Source organism: Ptychodera flava, chromosome 19 (assembly GCF_041260155.1).
Source record: "Ptychodera flava strain L36383 chromosome 19, AS_Pfla_20210202, whole genome shotgun sequence".
In the NCBI taxonomy this organism is placed as follows: domain Eukaryota; kingdom Metazoa; phylum Hemichordata; class Enteropneusta; family Ptychoderidae; genus Ptychodera; species Ptychodera flava.
Genome location: NC_091946.1, coordinates 13015714 through 13033705, shown reverse-complemented (window position 1 = coordinate 13033705; position 17992 = coordinate 13015714). Strand labels below are relative to the sequence as shown.

General features: G+C 40.9%; 2 protein-coding genes across 2 annotated transcripts in view; both read left to right on the top strand.

Annotated features, from left to right (window-relative positions):
• The window catches only part of LOC139118613 (uncharacterized), a 29310-nt gene extending 14791 nt beyond the window's left edge, over positions 1–14519 (top strand). The window contains exons 2-5 of the mRNA XM_070682025.1: positions 5658–5729; positions 10000–10180; positions 11559–11698; positions 12434–14519. Of these exons, the coding sequence (XP_070538126.1) occupies positions 5658–5729; positions 10000–10180; positions 11559–11698; positions 12434–12781 (741 nt within the window). The 3' untranslated portion in view covers positions 12782–14519. The remainder of the gene's footprint in view (positions 1–5657; positions 5730–9999; positions 10181–11558; positions 11699–12433) is intronic.
• Positions 1–17992, top strand: part of LOC139118616 (alpha-1,2-mannosyltransferase ALG9-like) — a 513500-nt gene that overhangs the window by 51661 nt on the left and 443847 nt on the right. The window lies entirely within an intron of this gene.

The following is a 17992-nucleotide window of genomic DNA, read 5'->3' as shown; positions in this document are numbered from 1 at the left end:
GTTTGTTTTTTTTTCCTTGGCTGGCTGGTAAGTTTTTTCAAAAATCCAATGACTGCAAACAAAAGAATTTCTTTAGGTGGCGTTATCAATCTTCCTCATACAAGTTTTGGGTCGACAGTGCTGTCGACCACTTCTTCTTCGTAGTTCATCAAGAAAAACAACAAGTAGTTGCGTTAAGAGTGACAGTCCGTCCCTCATTGGCTTGACAGTCAGTATGTACTACATAGCTGAGTGAGGAATTGCCTTTCGTCACCTCGTCAGATGCGTAAACAGACGCTTAGGCCAAGAAAAATAAAAAAAGTTTGTTTCTCATCCTCGCGCTCGTCAATTCAGACCCACCGCGTCAACCTTTTTACTGCTCATGAGGAAATAAAATGAAAAACAAATGCACAGTGCTGTATAAAGCAGAACTGTAAACAAAATAACTGACACTAACATTGATTCCATTCCCAATATGTCACCGTTATATTAAGCTGTCAAAACCGTGCATTGCTGCACTAAAAGTCAAACCGCAGGTGCTATACAAAAATACTAAAGCAAAACTGCTGTGCATTTATCTGTGCGTGCATTCCTATGTTGTTTTCATGTTTTTTCCGCGTTCTTGTTGATTGAAGAATAAAAACTACTGAGAGATAAAACCCTGCGTCACCGCATCATTTTTGCAATATGTCTAGGATGAGAAACAAACTTTTTATTTTCCTTGGTCTTAGAGACTGCTTTTACTCGGCGGATTTGCTCCACTTTTCTATCGCGTTAGGGAGCTCAGCACCTCTGTCATTCATCAGACAGGCTCCTCGTCCAGTCTGGATGGCATGGCTGCGCCACGCATTGCAGTGTGGTTTGCCAGAAGTTCTCTCCGGGGTCGTGTTATGTAACGACATTCAAAACTAAAACAACAGACGCCTTCTGCCATAATTGCCGCTAATTTTTAATAACAAACAACAGTGATTTGATTAAGCGCATGTAAACCACTGCGGTTTCGATGTCTTCCGGCGAAGTAGCCTTGTTTATCTCTGTAACTGAACTCAAGAAAAAAATAGAGAAAAGAACTGCGACAATAGCTCGCTAAAAACATGATTAATGCTTACTGAGGGTGGCCGGAGACTGTTGAAAATATATACCTGTCGGCCTGCAAGACTATTTGGGGATGATCTATGGAAAGCTGAACGGTTGGTTGAAGACATACCATGCAGAGTATCTTTTAATGTGCCTGTTAGGTGGACAGCGTTTATGTCTCGGCTCTTGACGACAAATTAACTGATTTACTGCATCGTGAGCAGTTCTTTCGCTCTCCATTCTATTAAGAGTCAGTAACTCTCAGTACACTATATAGAAGTTTAAAGAAGTGTACTCGTTTTAAACAGTCGCTTTTTGTCACAGGCTGTTTTCTTGTGAGTGGTCATACGTCTTCATATAGACCCAAAAACTAACATAGAAAACAAACATGGGCTTATGGGCGTTACTTTGGTAAGTGAGCCAGCTATTGCTTGCATCGGAATTATGTGCACTTCACTTAGCCACATTCACGGCTCATTAGCAACTACTGCAACAAGCAGTTCGCCAGTTAGAAAGGGGACCAATGTTCTCTCTCCATCCCTCCCCCTCCCCACATCTCTCTCTCTCTCTCTCTCTCTCTCTCTCTCTCTCTCTCTCTCTCTCTCTCTCTCTCTCTCTCGTTTGCTTGCGCGCTCTGTTGATAATTACTTATACGATAAGAGATGCATATGTTTAACATGAAACAGTGACGTTTTCTGGATGTCAGTCATCCCGCTCGAGTGTAAGGCAGAGACATAAACAAGCCTTGTCTCGACGGGGAGTCTCCGAACTACAAAGCGTAAGCGATGTAACTGCCTGGCAAAGTCCACGGAGGCGACTGGAGCAGGGAGACTTACAAGCAAATCAGGCCCACATTTCTGTGTACTGGGAGTGTGACCCCACAACCTTGGCCAACACAATCCCAGTGTAGATTTCGATAGACGGTGATCGATCGACCGTGCGGGTACTCTAGGCTCTTTTTGAATAACAACAACAACAACAAAAAACATGCAACTTGCCGTGCTATTAGAGAAATTTCACGACAATTATGGGAGGCAAACTTTCCCATGCTCCTGGCGGGCGCGGACAAAGCCGGCTCTTGGGGACATGTGCATTATCGGTGACTTTTGAGAACGATAGGTGGCAAATTTCGGCCTTACATTGTTGTGTACACAACGCCATGGCCCGACATACAATGCAGTCCATCTGTATATAATCTGATGCATAGTTTCCTATGACGTAATGTCCAAATATGTTAAGCTCATTTTTGTTTTTTAGGGGGTTGTTTTGTTTTTTTGGGGGTATAAAGTAGAAGGGTCTCATGTTTCATGTTAAATCTTATTCCGCTTTATGACAGCGATGGCCAAACTATAAGTCTGCGTCGTTTACATCGTTTTACAGACTTCAAATTTAACAAACCGACAATATACTTACTGTGTAATAACCTACCCACAGTTATCCTATAAGGAAAATAAGGGACATCGGCTGCAACTTTTTGAAAAATTTTTTCGTAATGTTTGTTCTAAAAATCAAATTTCCCCACTCTTCACTCTATGTTGAAATCTCAAATATGAACCCTGCCAACATGGTGTATTATCTACAAAATACTTCGTTTTTATTGAGAGACGAATCCTGGTCTGGACTAAAATTTAGTTTCCAACGATAATATTTAACATTAAACATTCGTCTACACTTTAAACACTGAGTATTTTTTTGTATTATTTTGGGTGTAAAACAAAGTATTCATCAAAAATTACAGCTCGTATCACTTTTATAAGTCGTTCGGATTACAGGGACAAGATCTCACTTTGTTTGCAGTCCTGTGCATTGAGAAACAAGTAAAACACACCTTGAACACAGTTTAACGCATCAAAGCATCGTCGATGGATGAAACTATGAGTGTTTTACAGAACATTGCAACTATAAAACCGCCGTTTTAAAATCCGCCACGTGTTTTTTGTCAAAGACGGTTCCCCTGGTAAATTTTATCGCGGTTCCCGAGTCAAGGGGCTTCCCTTGCTATGCTAATGCATAATGGGCACAACAGAAGGGCTACAGGTCTTTTTCATACCATTTAGATACATGTATGTACCCAAACCTCAGCAAAAACATTCAAGTTGCTGCCACAGTAGCTATTCGCTCCCTAGCATGCAAATCTAGCGGACACCTGAAATCGAGGCAGCTCCTCTTTGAGCCGTCCTGTCTGTAAAAAGAGCAAAAGGCATGTCTTGTGTGACCACGCACTCTTTTAGCATGCTTCAAGTATTGATCCCAAATCATAACGAGCTTCTCAAACAACGCGAAACTGACTAAAATATCTACCAAAGACACCGACTCAGTACGTTAGACTTGTTCTGACGCATAAGATACGAGTTCCATTCTAAAGATGACATTTTTTATGAAGACAAAACTATCCGGGCCGTAAAATCGATGGCGATAGACCATAAATAAGGGTTGCTTGAAACTTATCGGTTCAACACACAGTTATTCGTAACATTGTAAGAAGGGTTGGATTTCCGAACACGAACACCGTATAAATGTGTGCTGCAGATTTTACATTTGTAATCAGTGGTCAGCATTTATTGAAATTTGTGCATTTCGTGACAGAATTGCTTTAAGAGACTAATGAAAAACGGTCTCGTATACTGTTTCGTGTTCAGTCGAGTTGTTTGTATGATATTTTCGAGCTAGCACACAACACCTGGGCAGCACAGAATATCGCGCAGGGGGCAATGAGCGCACAACTTGCTCGTGGGCCAACTTTGAATATGAAAAATAACCACCGTGAGATGCTGGGCCCTTCAGAGACCTTGGCATTCTTCGCATAGTTCCCCCGATACACTTTTTGGACTTTTTTGTAGTTTCAAGCCACGATGTAAATGAAACTAATTCGTTTCCATGGTGATGGCTATTGTTGGGGCCAACCTATGCGAGTTATGTCCCAGCTATTCAAATCAAAACGGAACTTGAGAACAATTTTATCGACAGTGGGTTTCAGCACACTGGCGTCTCCGTTTTCAATTTTCTGTCGCCTGCCAATCATTCAATACATATCGTCCGTTTTAACTTCCTACACGGTGCTCTGTAATTCACACCTATTGTGGCAGTTTTCTTGGTCTCATCTTAAAAGCCAAGCTCCATACCAAGGATAGAATACTGTGTTTTTTTTTCTCTTCACAAACCTGGCTTAGCTGGCAATTCGATTCCTACATGTACAACTATGTCCGCTCACTGCACTCAGTCTACAGGCCTGTCCCATACCAGCGACATTTACGCACAGAGGCCGAAGTCCAAAGTTTATCTCCAGTTATGAATTCCGATTGTACTGGGTTTCAAAAGTTGTGTATTTGTTTTCATTAAAAAAATGCTTCGGGTCACAGTTGATACTTGTGCTGGGGAGGAACTGTTTCAACCATCCACATTGCGTTGAATACAAGACTTAACACGCGGTTTATCAAATGTTAAAAGGAAAAAGAGTCACACGATGAAATTGCATCGCTCCAGCTCGTTGCAAACTGAATCCATTCTGTATGCCTTGACATGCGCAGTTGTTTGGTTACAAAATTTGTGAGATGCCAAACGCTAGATCGTGTTTCCCGCCAAAGCGATGAAAATGTTACTGTTCGTATTATATTTATAGCAGCCAGAAAATAGATTTGCGGTATCCATCTTTGAGAATGTAACTTTCGTATCGTTTGTGTGCAACCATTATCAAATGTTTGCGCGGCGGTTGAAGGGGAATGCCGGCATTTCAAAGCGAGTCAGGGACTGTCACAAAAAGTAAAATACGACCCGCAGAGGAATTCCACGTGAATTGTTTTTCTTATGAGAGCATACCTATATACGGGACGGTGTCAGTTAGGCGCGAAGGGGAGGTGCTATGGATGACTTCGTCCTGTTCATTCAGATGACACTATGTCGTGGGGGGTCTCCTCAAAGAGAGACTGACAGTCGAAAATCCTTGCCGTAAGGAGGTTTAAGTTGTGATATAGCCCAGCAGTTGTCGCGATCATGTCGCAAAGAGTGTGAATATTATTTGTCTGTTCTTTATTTCCGACGAGACGCAGAAGGGAGCCAAATTGCCGAGCAAAACACGCAAACAACCTGTCTCGCGACAAAAACCCGTCAAGGCTCCTTTCACTGGGAGTCATTACCGAAACCGACCTTGGCGCTCACCAAGCCAGTTCCATCGAATTCCACCCTCTAATTGTTTATTGAAATTTTCCCAAATGTTGACCGCCGGGATGTGTTCTTTTGTTGATGTGTCTCGAGTGACCGACTCACAGAGCCCGTGCAGGTGTTTGTGCCACAAAAGATGTGACGTAAGCTTTAAATCACTGCTTAAACGAGGCACCGAGGACGAAGGGTGGTCGCTTAATGTAATTCCTAGATCCTTTCATAAAATGAAAAATACTTTTAAGCACTCCTCTTCGTTCTGTAGAGGAAATATAGACAAGGGAATATTTGTCTCTTCCAATCTGAGCCATATCTTTTTTTTCTATCGACAATGCATTATTTATTGTTTTAGTGTTCCGTCAACACAAATAAAATGTACATGTATAGTGAAAAAAATGTTTTGGTGGATGTTTAACGCGCCTTGTTTGTTTGTTTGTTTGTTCCAGGTCATGATTTGTGGTCGGTTTGCCATACTTTCGCCGAAGACCAAAAGTCGAGGTTTGATTCGGAACGTTCGGGTAAGTGGAAGTACCGGTTGCAAGAGTCTCGGGGCTACTGTGACGTCATGATGACGTCAAAGTCTCGACAGAGCCGAACTCCTCCGAGAGTAGAGAGGCAGACTCGTCTACCTTTAGGAATTTTTATGAGAGATCAAAAATTCGAACATACCTTTCCATATTTTACAACGATAAAATCGAAAAGTGCAACAACTTTACGTGTTTGTTGCATTTTAAAGATACATGTAATTTGCTCCCATTCACGAAACGTTTCGGCGTGCATGCTCGATTCAAAGTAAGCCGTTTTAATAGTAGTCACAAATTGATAAAGATGTTCGAGATTTTGAGAGAAACATAGCTGTAACATGTCTAGAGGACATTAAGGAGAAGAAATTGGTAATTTAAACTAATTTTGATGTTATTATATCCGCAATGCGATCGATCTCTCAGAATTCTCCGGGCGGGCAAGATTGCACGTGACATGCTTCTAGTAGTAAATTCATCAAGGGTTAGTGTGTCAGTAGCTATCAATTTAATAAAGTTTTCATCATTTTTGTTCAAGAAAATTACCAGTTGCCTCTCTTTCCCCCTAAAGTATGAATCACAGAGCTTTAAACTTTGCAAACACCGCGAACTGTGCAAAATAATGCGATGTTACTGTTGAAAAATGAATTCTAGCCGGAGTAAAATTTTCAGTCATTCAAAGAATACTTTCGTCACCACGCTCAGATACATGTAAACTCCGTCGACGAAGTGAACACCGAATGTTTCGACACGATTGTAGGAGTAGAAGATGCTTTAACTGTGAATAAGACCAAAATAAAGAAAACCATATTCAACGTTACTGAAACCGAAGCGTTTAAGTGTCGGGCATTGAATGAACATTATAGGGGAAACAAACCGCGTTTATTCTCGTTTGATGTGATATTTAGTGTTATTATTGAGGAAGACATCTGTTATTCGTTTGTCTGACGATTGATTTTAAAGAGGAAAGGGGCGTGAGTTGCAAACAAATGTATTAAAGCTAGTACCGAATAAATGAAACACACACATTTCACCCACAACGAACAAATGTAAACTAGTGCAGAATAAATGAAAACAATGCATTTCACCCACAACGAACAAATGTAAACTAGTGAAATATAAATGAAAACAATGCAATTTCACAACACGAAAAGCGGTGAGCAAATGAAGAATAAATGAAAGCAATGCTTTAAGCCGGTTTGGAGATTTTTTATCAATAAGTCACAGTTTACGAAATACCATAAACGTTTCTTCTCTTTCTGACCCCGGTGGCATATTTGGTCAGGTATACCTCAAGAATGACGAGCAATTTATCCATATACACGGGATTAGTTATAGGTACACCGTACACGGTATGCACGGTTAGTGGTCATCAAGTTCTCATTGCGCGTTTGAAAGTATGTCGAGGGAGCCCCAGAAATGAACATACAATTTTTAAGCTCAGTTTTCAACATGAAAACGCTCGTCAATTTCCGACAAGAAATGGACAAAACATCTGGACGCAGTCAGAACGCAACTCTGGAATCCGTGTTTGTCTTCCAAGAGGAAATGTTCCGTGACCCCGCGGTCCAGTGTCGTTTTCAAAAGCCAATCAATTATTCGTACTTGTCCAGCTCCATATTTACAAGTTAATAAGAACAATACGGCGTGAATTTGTTTCATATTGTGTAATATTTTTTAATAGGAGTCGCTTTTCCGCTTCTCGTGTTTCATGGGACCTAAGGGTGTTATTAAGGGGCATGGACTAGCAAGTGTATCGCAATATGCCAACGATCAAAGCTATTGACACGTAAAACAAGCATATTATGAGAGTTGAATCATGGTTGAATTTACTTTATCACGTCTGTTTTTTTGTTTTTGCTTTTTTGGGCTGCGCGACAGAGTCGTAATAAACACTTTCAATCGCGCATGTTCGAATATTAATCTCGCAAGCACCAGTGGAGTACACTTTGATTGCTGCGTTTGATAGAAGTGCTGTGCAGCAGGACCAGATGGTCGGACCAGGTGCGCTGAGCTGAGGGAAATGGGTCCAGCATATACAGGGATAACAGTTTCTTGAAAGCCGTCAAAAACCGACACCATTTACCAAGTTGACGTTACATAAAATATCTGGCGGACAAAGAGGCATGAGTGCGGCACGGCTGGGTCTCAGTTATGAAAATGTTACCAGTCGGCTCAGAAATGGACACCATTCATGCACACTTCCGCATTATAATAAAATCTGGTTCTAATTTTAATCGCAACAATAATCGATGCGTTTTCCCACAAGGATATGAAAAACGAAACGAAAACATTTAAACTTTATGTTTAATGTATTTTAATAAATCATTTCGTGTGCGCCTCGCTGTTTTTACGAAGTTTTCAGTTCAATCGAGTTTTACGGTATCTTAGGAGGATGTTCGCTGGATTTGCGAATCAGAATGTTGCATAATTCCTGACCCCTTTCTGCACGGAAAAAAACACCCAACGACATCACGCTGAAACGCTGCCCAAAGCACGGCAGCTCAGATTTCGATCGTGCGTCGTGACTTCGTGATGAGGCCGCTCGCGCCGTTTTTTTGAGCATCTGCGTGGCAGAGTCGGGAGATGGGACAGCGCGGAAAAGCAGTAACCCTGAACGACTGTTTCCGATCATGAATACCGCGACTCAAGGCAAGGAGGAGGGGGGAGGTAGGCGATCTAATTTGACGCGCTGCTGTGTCAGACACCAGCTGGCATGTTTGTGAAATGCTGAGGACATCGGTAGCAAGTTCCTTTGAGGTGAAGTGGTACTAATTTGCGCATTCACAGGTCATGACGTCCTCGAGATCGGTACATTCTTCAAATCAAAGCCTCCTCGCTCCATTAGACACCAGTGCCCGTATATTAATTTGCTAAAAAGAAACCGTTACATTATTAAAATTCCGACACGACGTCGATGTAAAACCAATTACGCGAATATCTGTCACGTCAACCCATAAACGCTTTTTTAATCGCTTCTTGGTTCACTCGCATCTGTCTTCATGCCGCCGATAAAACTGTCAGCGGCATCACCCTCCTTACTCGGAAAAGCGAGAATTTATGAATCGGTGAATTAATAAGCATCATTGGCATGTCATTGATTTTGAGCTGTGGCGATTCTTGGCATGATGGTTAGTCCACGTACAGTTCCCGCGTAAAACTAGCCAAGTCTCGCGCTTTCCGTTGTCGAGTAAAAATATCGATTCTGTTGAGACATGAAGTGATAAATGAAGTTGTTCCATTTAGAATTAAGTTCAAAAAAAGACGTTGACTAATTTATCTGGTGCGAGAATATTTACATGAGGTCAAGTGTTTGACCCTTGGTGCAAACGACTGAAAAAAACCGCGTTTTTGATGGAATTTTTCCAAAAGAAGGCTCGCCAAACTAAAATATTCTCTTTGGTGCTCATGCTGACAGCAGTGACGACGATAGCACATTTTGCACCCATCGCGAAGTCCTCGAAGATGACAGTGCGCGTAATGTATTATCCTTCTGTCCGGTATTTTCTAAATAATTATGGAGTGTACACAGTTTGTGAGGACATCTCGCAACATTCCTGATCGCGCTCGAGTCAATTAGGGCCTGTCAGTCAACCATGTATTTTTATTAGTGTTTCGTTTTAGTCGCTAGATATTGGAAACCGTCCAAGTCCGACGTGAGACCTGAGTGAGTTTACCGGCCAGAGTAAGCCCCGACGAGTAATGAGGCTACCAATTAAGGACAAGTTGATCGCGGCTTACTGTTCAAAGCAAACACACAATGTGTTTCGGATTAAATTTAGATAAATGAACATGGGAAAACAGGGCAAATAATAAATTTAATTATTGCTATATCTGAGATCTAAGGTGAATACACTTTAGGGTTATACATTTGCGGGTTGGAATTTGCTATATGCTGTTTTCGTTGGTACTTTCTTGCATCGGGGTTTAATTTTATGCACCAAATGCTTTGACTGTGTACAAGAAAATGGTTTTACACTTTTTGATCTCTGTGTACGAAATTCCACATATCACATGTCGACAACGAAATCCAGAAAATACCCGAAGAAACCAAACCAAAACACGCACTTTTGTTAACAGTTGTTACACGAATGTCACTCGCAAAAGCGTGCGAAGTCACGCTTATTTTGTTCGCCTTTTGTTTTGTTTTGCTTTGTTTTACGGGGAAGAGTCTACTAGTAAACGAGGTTTATTTTTTAACTGACCAAGATCTTCCCTGACTGTTCAATGCGCAACTCATATCCTTTTAACCCACTTTCATTCACAGCTTGCCCTGTTTTTGAGCTGTACTGTGATATCCGTGGGGGTCTGTTCGTGTGCCTGTATTTTCACCTATCCAACGTGGATGGACATAAGACAGGTTGGATGCGTTCATAATCCCGACGCCGAGGAGTGTGTCTGCGGTAGTGCAATATTTCCAGAGCTAAAATCCTGCCAAATCATAACGGGTAAGTGGAGAATCGCTTTGTTCAAAAATCTTTTCGTAACAAGCTGTTTTAGGGGGCTAATCCCAATATAACAACAGGCTCCTCGGGGAGCTGAAGTCTGAACTCCTTGATTGCCTGTCTCGAGTACATTTCCAAGGGTTAATTTGCCCTATTCTTGATGCTATTATTGTTGCTATTTTGGTTTGTATGTGAAATTATATCTATATTTATATTCATACGCCATCATACCCAGGATGATGACATACTTGAAGACGAGACTTTGTGGATCTGACTTCAACCTGATCATCACACAGCCTTAGATTCAATGGCGTCAGTGAATGAAGTAAATCCTGTCTATTTTCACAACTCGAGTACTCTCACCGCGTCATGCTGTTTACAAATTACGCCCCAGGCGGTGTAAGCCATGAACAGAAGGCCGACAATTCTGCATGTGTCAACGCGCAGATCGACGGGGAGTTACTAATAAAGCTCTTCGTTAAAAAAAAACCAATATTATCATTATATTTTGAAAATTATAATAAGTCTACAACGCTGGAATAAACAATTCATTGCAGGAACCTTGAAACGCGCTTTCCTTCACAGGGCTGACTATATTTTTTTTCAGCCACCTTAGTAAAGAACGCTTTCTTGCGGATGGACAAATTGAGGAATTTTATTTCTTCAGTTCCTGATCCTGAAAATAAGGCTAGACTATCAATAAATGTTCGTCTCTCGGTAGCCGGTGGCTTTCTGAAACACGGGATATTATGGCGCTTCCTCGGCGCGCCAATTAATAGAATACTCTAAAACAAGAGAAAATGATACAATTAAAAGATTGATTTATCTTCTTGATCATGGGGTGATTACTGAAAGCTGCAAATTTCCGTATGTGCGAAACCAATCCAAATAGCACTACTACTTTTTTTTAAAAAAATCTCTTTCCAATGGAATATTCTATGTCGATGCAAAACGTAGTAATATAATCAGGTTTACCGATATTTCTTGATAGTAAATACCGATATGTCTCGATAGTAATGTTTACTGCAGGCATGCACGCGTGGCGTGACATTTTTTTTTACCATAGTTGGCCTTCCAAGCCCGTTTATTGACCAAAGCTTTGTGTGTTGGTTCCTTTCTCGGAGGGAAGGAATTTATAAGCCGCCCCGACCTTGTCACTCTGTGGGCAACCGAGTCCGGCTAACAGATTTAGAAGTGTTTCCGCGTCAGGCGAAGATGACGACAATAACAATTTCGTTCAATTATGTTGAAATGAAAAAAAAAACTGTTACTCCAAGCGAAAGTAACTTCATCAACGTGAAACATGTTGTAGCTGTAACAAGTTGTAACGATGATAATATTAACCTCGCCATAATCCTTTTTTTGTTTGTTTTGTCTTCAGGTCATGTATATAGTTTACTATTGACCAACCTAGTGCTGTGTAGCCTGTGTATCAGTACAGTTGTTAGTGGTTTGTTACTCTCATTATATGCATACAGTATATATATCAGAAATGTACCAGAAGACGCCACGGAATCTCAGGTAAGTCGTGGTGATTAGCGCCATCTAGCGGCAATGGATTTGACAGCAGTGATTTTCTATAGAGGGCGCCTTGAAGCCAAGCTGCGTCGTGAATGCGATTCTTACAGTTCTTACTTACAGACACTGTAAACTTGTGTGAAAAAACAAACAAACAAACAAACAAACAAAAACGTTTCCCATAAATATATATATATATATATATATATATATATATATATATATATATATACACACACACACACACACACACACATATATATATATATATATATATATATATATATATATATATATATATATATATATATATATATATATATATATATATATAAAGTTGATAGTCTCTGTTACCCCTGGAATATAATGTCATCAAAGGATACTAGCAATTAGGTCTGTTACTTGATGATGATGATGATGATGATGATGATGATGATGATAATGATGATGATGACGACGACGACGATAATGACGATGGAGATGGTCACTACCACCATCATCGTCTTCATCGTGATAATGATCATGATCGTGATATTAAATCATGATCAATTTCATCATGGAAAGTTACACAGGAATCAGAAGTTAATTAGGCAGTCGTGTATATATGTCTCGATGTTCCTTTTACGTCAAAAACATTCTATTAAATTTGATTTTTGAGTAGGCAGCAGGCCCGCCATCCATCGACAATGTGCGTACACCGTCTAATATCAAACAATTTCCGTTCATTTTAATTCCCAGTTACTGAGCAGTACTGTCAATGGAAGTGGTACAGTCCTTTCTACGTTCACGCCCGATGGATCGTTACAGAGGAACGGCTCCGTGTGCGGTTTGCCGAACGGATTCACCAACAACAACGCATCGTCGGGAACGATACTGCCGTGCGGAAAGAGGCACGGGAGTCTGCGGGGAATGAGCAACGGCAGACCCTGCTCGCCGCTGCACCAGCCGATTATGTCGAACGGATTCGCGAACGGGTTCGCGAACGGGTCCGTGAATGGCATTCGCCTTCCCCACCCACAGACAAGGACGTGTACATGTTCATGCTCGTCGGGGTTGACATGTGTCGGTCAGGAAACGCAAATCTGACCAATAACGCACAGGCCAGCTCAAAGGGTCTGACCTTTATGATCTGCCTGACTTATACTGCGGAAGAAACTGCGTGAAGTTGCGATTACTTTGATCTGAACATGAAAAAGGAGATGAACCTTTTCAGAAACATCACCTTGAAGTCACACGGCAACATAAATTAAAAGATGATTTCGTACAGAAATATGGAACATTTTTATATCTCTACTGGTACTACAAAATGCTGCTGTACTCTGTTTTTGCTGACGCTAGTTGACTATACATACACAAAAGTTAACTAGTTTTGTTTACTGCTTTACATAATTATATTCATTTTATTGAATCCTGAGTTTCATATATTATATTTTGCTTACGTTGTATAAATATGCCGCTTTGAGCCGTAGAGTTCATGTTTCTGGTCAACGTGAAGACATGCGTCCATTTTGATGCACCAGCAAATAATTGCTGATTTTTTTCCTGGAAGTGTTTTGCGCATGCGTGTTATTCTTTGCGATTGGTTCCCAAACACATCTTCCACCAACAACACAGCAAGTAAGAAATGACATTTACAGTAGACAGAAACGATTACGGAAGTCGAATGACTGGAAGTAACGGAATAAAGTGGAGAGAGACAATGTGAACGCATGGATATAGTGTACACATATACAAATAGTGATAAATATAGGCGACAGTAGCATGAGCACTGTTTAGTGCCTATAATGTGCGAAGTTTATATTCTTTAAATCTGTTTCGGGAAAGGGGGTTCCGTCAAAAAAGTGTGGACTCGTTCCGTTTCCCGCAGTTCTTTGCAGTCTCGTTCACGAACCGTGCCCTGGCGACGAGTCGGAATCACGTGATACAGTTTCGATTCTGTCTACTTCCACAGGTCGCAAAAGAAATATTATTTTAATTGCCATACTGCTCAGAGCCGTACTGCACTCGTGTGAACAACTTTCCAAATTTTGTCGAGTTTGTGATTTTGTTCTAACTTCAAGACAAGATAGAGAATCATGGGCCATTATGTAGGCCCAAAGCGACTGTTGTAGAATCACTATAGTAACCATCACTATGGTTACCCGCGTTGCCTTTTTTGCCTCTTGTACATGAACATTGAAACTTCTAAGATGGAGCTACACAGCTGCAATTGATCACCTAATCTGCTTTAAAACCCCTTTCACCCTTCCACATTTGGAACATTCCCATTACTTTTCAATCGGGCGAGTGAACCTCGATATTGAAATATGGGGGTGGATGTGGGGGAGGGTGAACGGGTTAAATCAAAGACATCACAGTTGAGAGTGAATATCAGGATTTCCAACACAACCCACCGAGAAACATGTGTCTCATTGGTCATAGAGTACGGGAAAACATATATTCCCTCTTCATATCTACGACGCATGCGTATGTGGTATACTCGTATTTTCATATTCAACTACTGCCAATGTATAGAGAACACCAATATTTTTTGACGTTTCACTTTATAAGAAAGTACTACTTCTAACCAAAGTTCTGTTGTATGGATATCTAGCCACTGACGTCACTGCATAAATTAAAGTGCTTCTGTGTTTGGAACCGTCAAACATTGAAGGCAAACACGACTGGCAAATTTAGAATGATATTGTTGATCGAGAGTAAAATAGATCGGTTATATTGGTTGTCGACGTTGAACGTCCGTAAATCGAAGTTTTATATTTCTTATTTCGTTTCTGTTCGAATTTTTAAAGATAAATTAATAAAAAACTACATAAATTTAAAAGTACTCTGCGTCTAGCACGAAACATCAGCACAATGTATGTGCGTGTGTCAGTGTGTATGTGTATGTCCATAGCGTGTGTGCGCGCGTACGTGTGTGCGCGTGCGCAAAGTAGAAATTGGTGAAACAGAAGACTAAAGAGGCAGACGACAAGACTCACTTCTGTGTCAATGAGCAGACAAAGACACAGCGTTGTTACATCATGATAATTACGAAGTGCTGTGTGTTGGAAAGCATGGAGATAGATGGCTTGTAAAGAGAAAGACTTACTTAGAATGGCGTACGCTGGGAACAAACAATGATAGAAAAGTATCGATAATAATTGTGAAATCTGGTCGCTCTCCATCTGCATGACAATACCATTGTCATGATATCATACAGTTTAGACACGGGACCTGCCTTGTTTCGACCTTAAGGCAATGGTAGACGTATCCCACCATTATAAATAATTTCGTCTATTTTTCATATAGTGCAACAAAACACAGACGACCGACAAAATTTCTAGTTTGCCGTCTGGTAGATTTGGGTACAAATTATTCATCCTATATTAAAGTGGCACTCACACTTGGTAACATTTTTAAAGCACATTTTTTTAATGCCAACGGTCGATATTTGACGAGGCGACTGCGCGCGGATCGCGAGATATCGATAAAAACATGTCATAAAAAAGTAAAAGTTTGAATTCCGGTGGCCCACCTAAATTCAGCTTCCGAACATCGAACGTTCGGCACTGGGGCCATTGTCAACTAAGCTATAGAGTACGAGTCTACGCTGACGCTGCTGTACGCCACAGTACCACTGGCGTCGGTGATCGGTCATGGCCTGTGGGAGAAAGCTGAGTCTTACTGACAAGGCATATAAACGAAAAACAATTTTTGCTGATTCCACCAGAATTGGTAAAGGTGACTAGCACAGTTACGTGCGGTTGATACATAGTGGCCGCCGCGTGATATGCATAGACGCATGCCACGCGCGCATACCACGCGCGCGGCGTACTGTGGCAGACGACAAAATGTAGTCATCGGAGGCGGCTAATATTTGACAGGTAAAAACTGATGTTTATGTTGTATTGGTTAAAAATATAATACAACCGATTTAGAATAATGAAAACGAGAAAAACTAAGGAGAAGTTTTTACCTGAGGTGAAGGCATAATGCAGTATATAAAGTCTTTGCAGTGGGAAGTAAATTAATTGCGTCGTTCGAACTTGTTGTAGACTCCCTAGAATATCGTCAATCAGCACAACAACAAACCTTCGGGGGATTTCGAGTCAAAATTAGAACGATCGTAAAACTGCGGGCTGTGAAAAATACGCTCGGGAAATGACATGTTTTTATCGATATCTCGCGATCCGCGCGCAGTCGCCAAGTCAAATATCGACCGTTGGCAATAAAAAAATGTGTTTTAAAAATGTTACAAAGTGGGAGTGCCTCTTTAAGTAACATACTCAGTCTCTCTTGAGGGACGCGTGATTTCATCAACATTCGATCGGATGCATACTATTTTTCGCATCAAAATGAAGCCAGTTACATGATTCAAACTTATCGACAACAACCTCTATCCAAGTAAGAGGCTCCAAGGACGGACGTACATTTAAAGTTCCATTAGCTGTATCTTCTGGCGATTTTTCCGTTAGTTTTGATCGAAATGATCACTGGCTCATGTTGAATAGCCTGTCAAATAACAGCGAATCGCATATTATTCGGAGACATTACGTGCCCTACAACTAAATAACATGTGATTTTACAACGAAAATTTCAATTTTTGTCCGGACAGAAATACAAACTCTGTTGACACGCGGATTGCAACGTAGGCATTCTTCTGCACCTGTGCGAGCCATTTACAGCAATTTCAAAATAAATATTCATTACTTATGCCCGGTACTTACGTCGTAGTCCATTGTCCGAGCACGTTGCGTAGCCAGATGTCTGGCAATCCACGACGCAATGTTGTTTTGATCCCGGAACTTGTACATGCCAGACTTCAACAAACGAGCTCGGAAGGGCAACACGTTTGAACAAAAATTAGCAGTTTTATGTGGCTATAACATCACTAATCATGTTTATTTCTTCGTAAAACAACATTTTGCAACAAATATGAGCCTCCAACATGGAATTTTCCGAGGTAAAAAATGGTCAAAAGTTACAAATAATGGCCCTTTAAAGAGGGGCTACTGCAATTCCACGATATGTGTGTAATTTGTGTGCGACTTTATGAGTCCTCAGTATCTATAATAAAACCAGGTAAACCAATTTCATCAACGTACGGGGATTCAATGATTCAATGATTACACTAGGATATCATAAATCAGTGTTGAATTGAACAAAATTCTGTTAAAAAAATCGCGGTCATTAGAACAATTAAGCCATCGTATTAAGACTTGCGTCGACATCTATATGCTGTATCTCTAAGGTTATGAAAACCAAACGGAAAATGGACGTTTAGTATCTGTCCTTCGATTGCCAAGGGAAAGACATACACAACATTTCGTCTGGGACCAGTTGTTCATTTCCGTGACCCGTAACTATGACTTTGTATCCTGATATCGTTAGTGTGAATCAACACGTTTGATCGAATCTAACACCGTAACAGACAACCATATACGTGAACCGTGTACTGAATTGCCTCTGTAACAAATTTCAAGCAAACATGTGCACGTTTCACATAACAAAATGTCATTATTTGAAGAACACATGCCTCCGAAAATACTGAGGATATACGGCTATATGATCATAAAAATGACCCACTTTAAAAAACCGATGTAGAGTTTCGAAGTACCGTCTCTTTGGCCAACGAACCGTATCTGCAATGATACGCTATTCACGTCTACGGCAGAAATGTCTTCCACAGAGTTTGATCATCAGGTCGACACAGTACGGTCGAGCTCCCAACCTAACCGGATAGCCGTGTTTTGAGGGAGGGACCCTGCTGCTGGCAAGGGGGAACATCGCTTCGATAGCGAAAAGGTGTCTTTCCCTGATCGAATTATGTACAAACGACAAAAAAGCTGTGACAATTTCAACAGTTTAGCGATTGAGTTTTATTGCCGGGTTTAATTCTAACGTCAGAAGAGAGGGTGTCCGTTGGCCTTCTGTCCACAAGTCATGGATAGTTGGTCCATTACACTCGTATTGCACGTCACGTTCAAGTATCGGCAAGTACAAGATGATGGCGATGTCATACTTTATCACGATTTACTTGTTACAGCAAAAAAGACATGGCAAAAGTTTAACTAAATGTGCGGATCAGTTGATTTATCTTTCCTTTAATCCACGAACGTCCAGATCCAAAGCGGATTTTCATTATTTTCATGGCTAGACTAGGGCTTCTGTTAGCCTGATAAAATTCACCGATCGAAATACACGAAGTGAAACGAACTTTATCCTTTACATCTTCATACCGAGGAGAGCACGCCATCTATAGGCGGCGAGTCACAACGGAAAGCAAGTAAATGTAAATGCAGAGGGATTCTACACAGA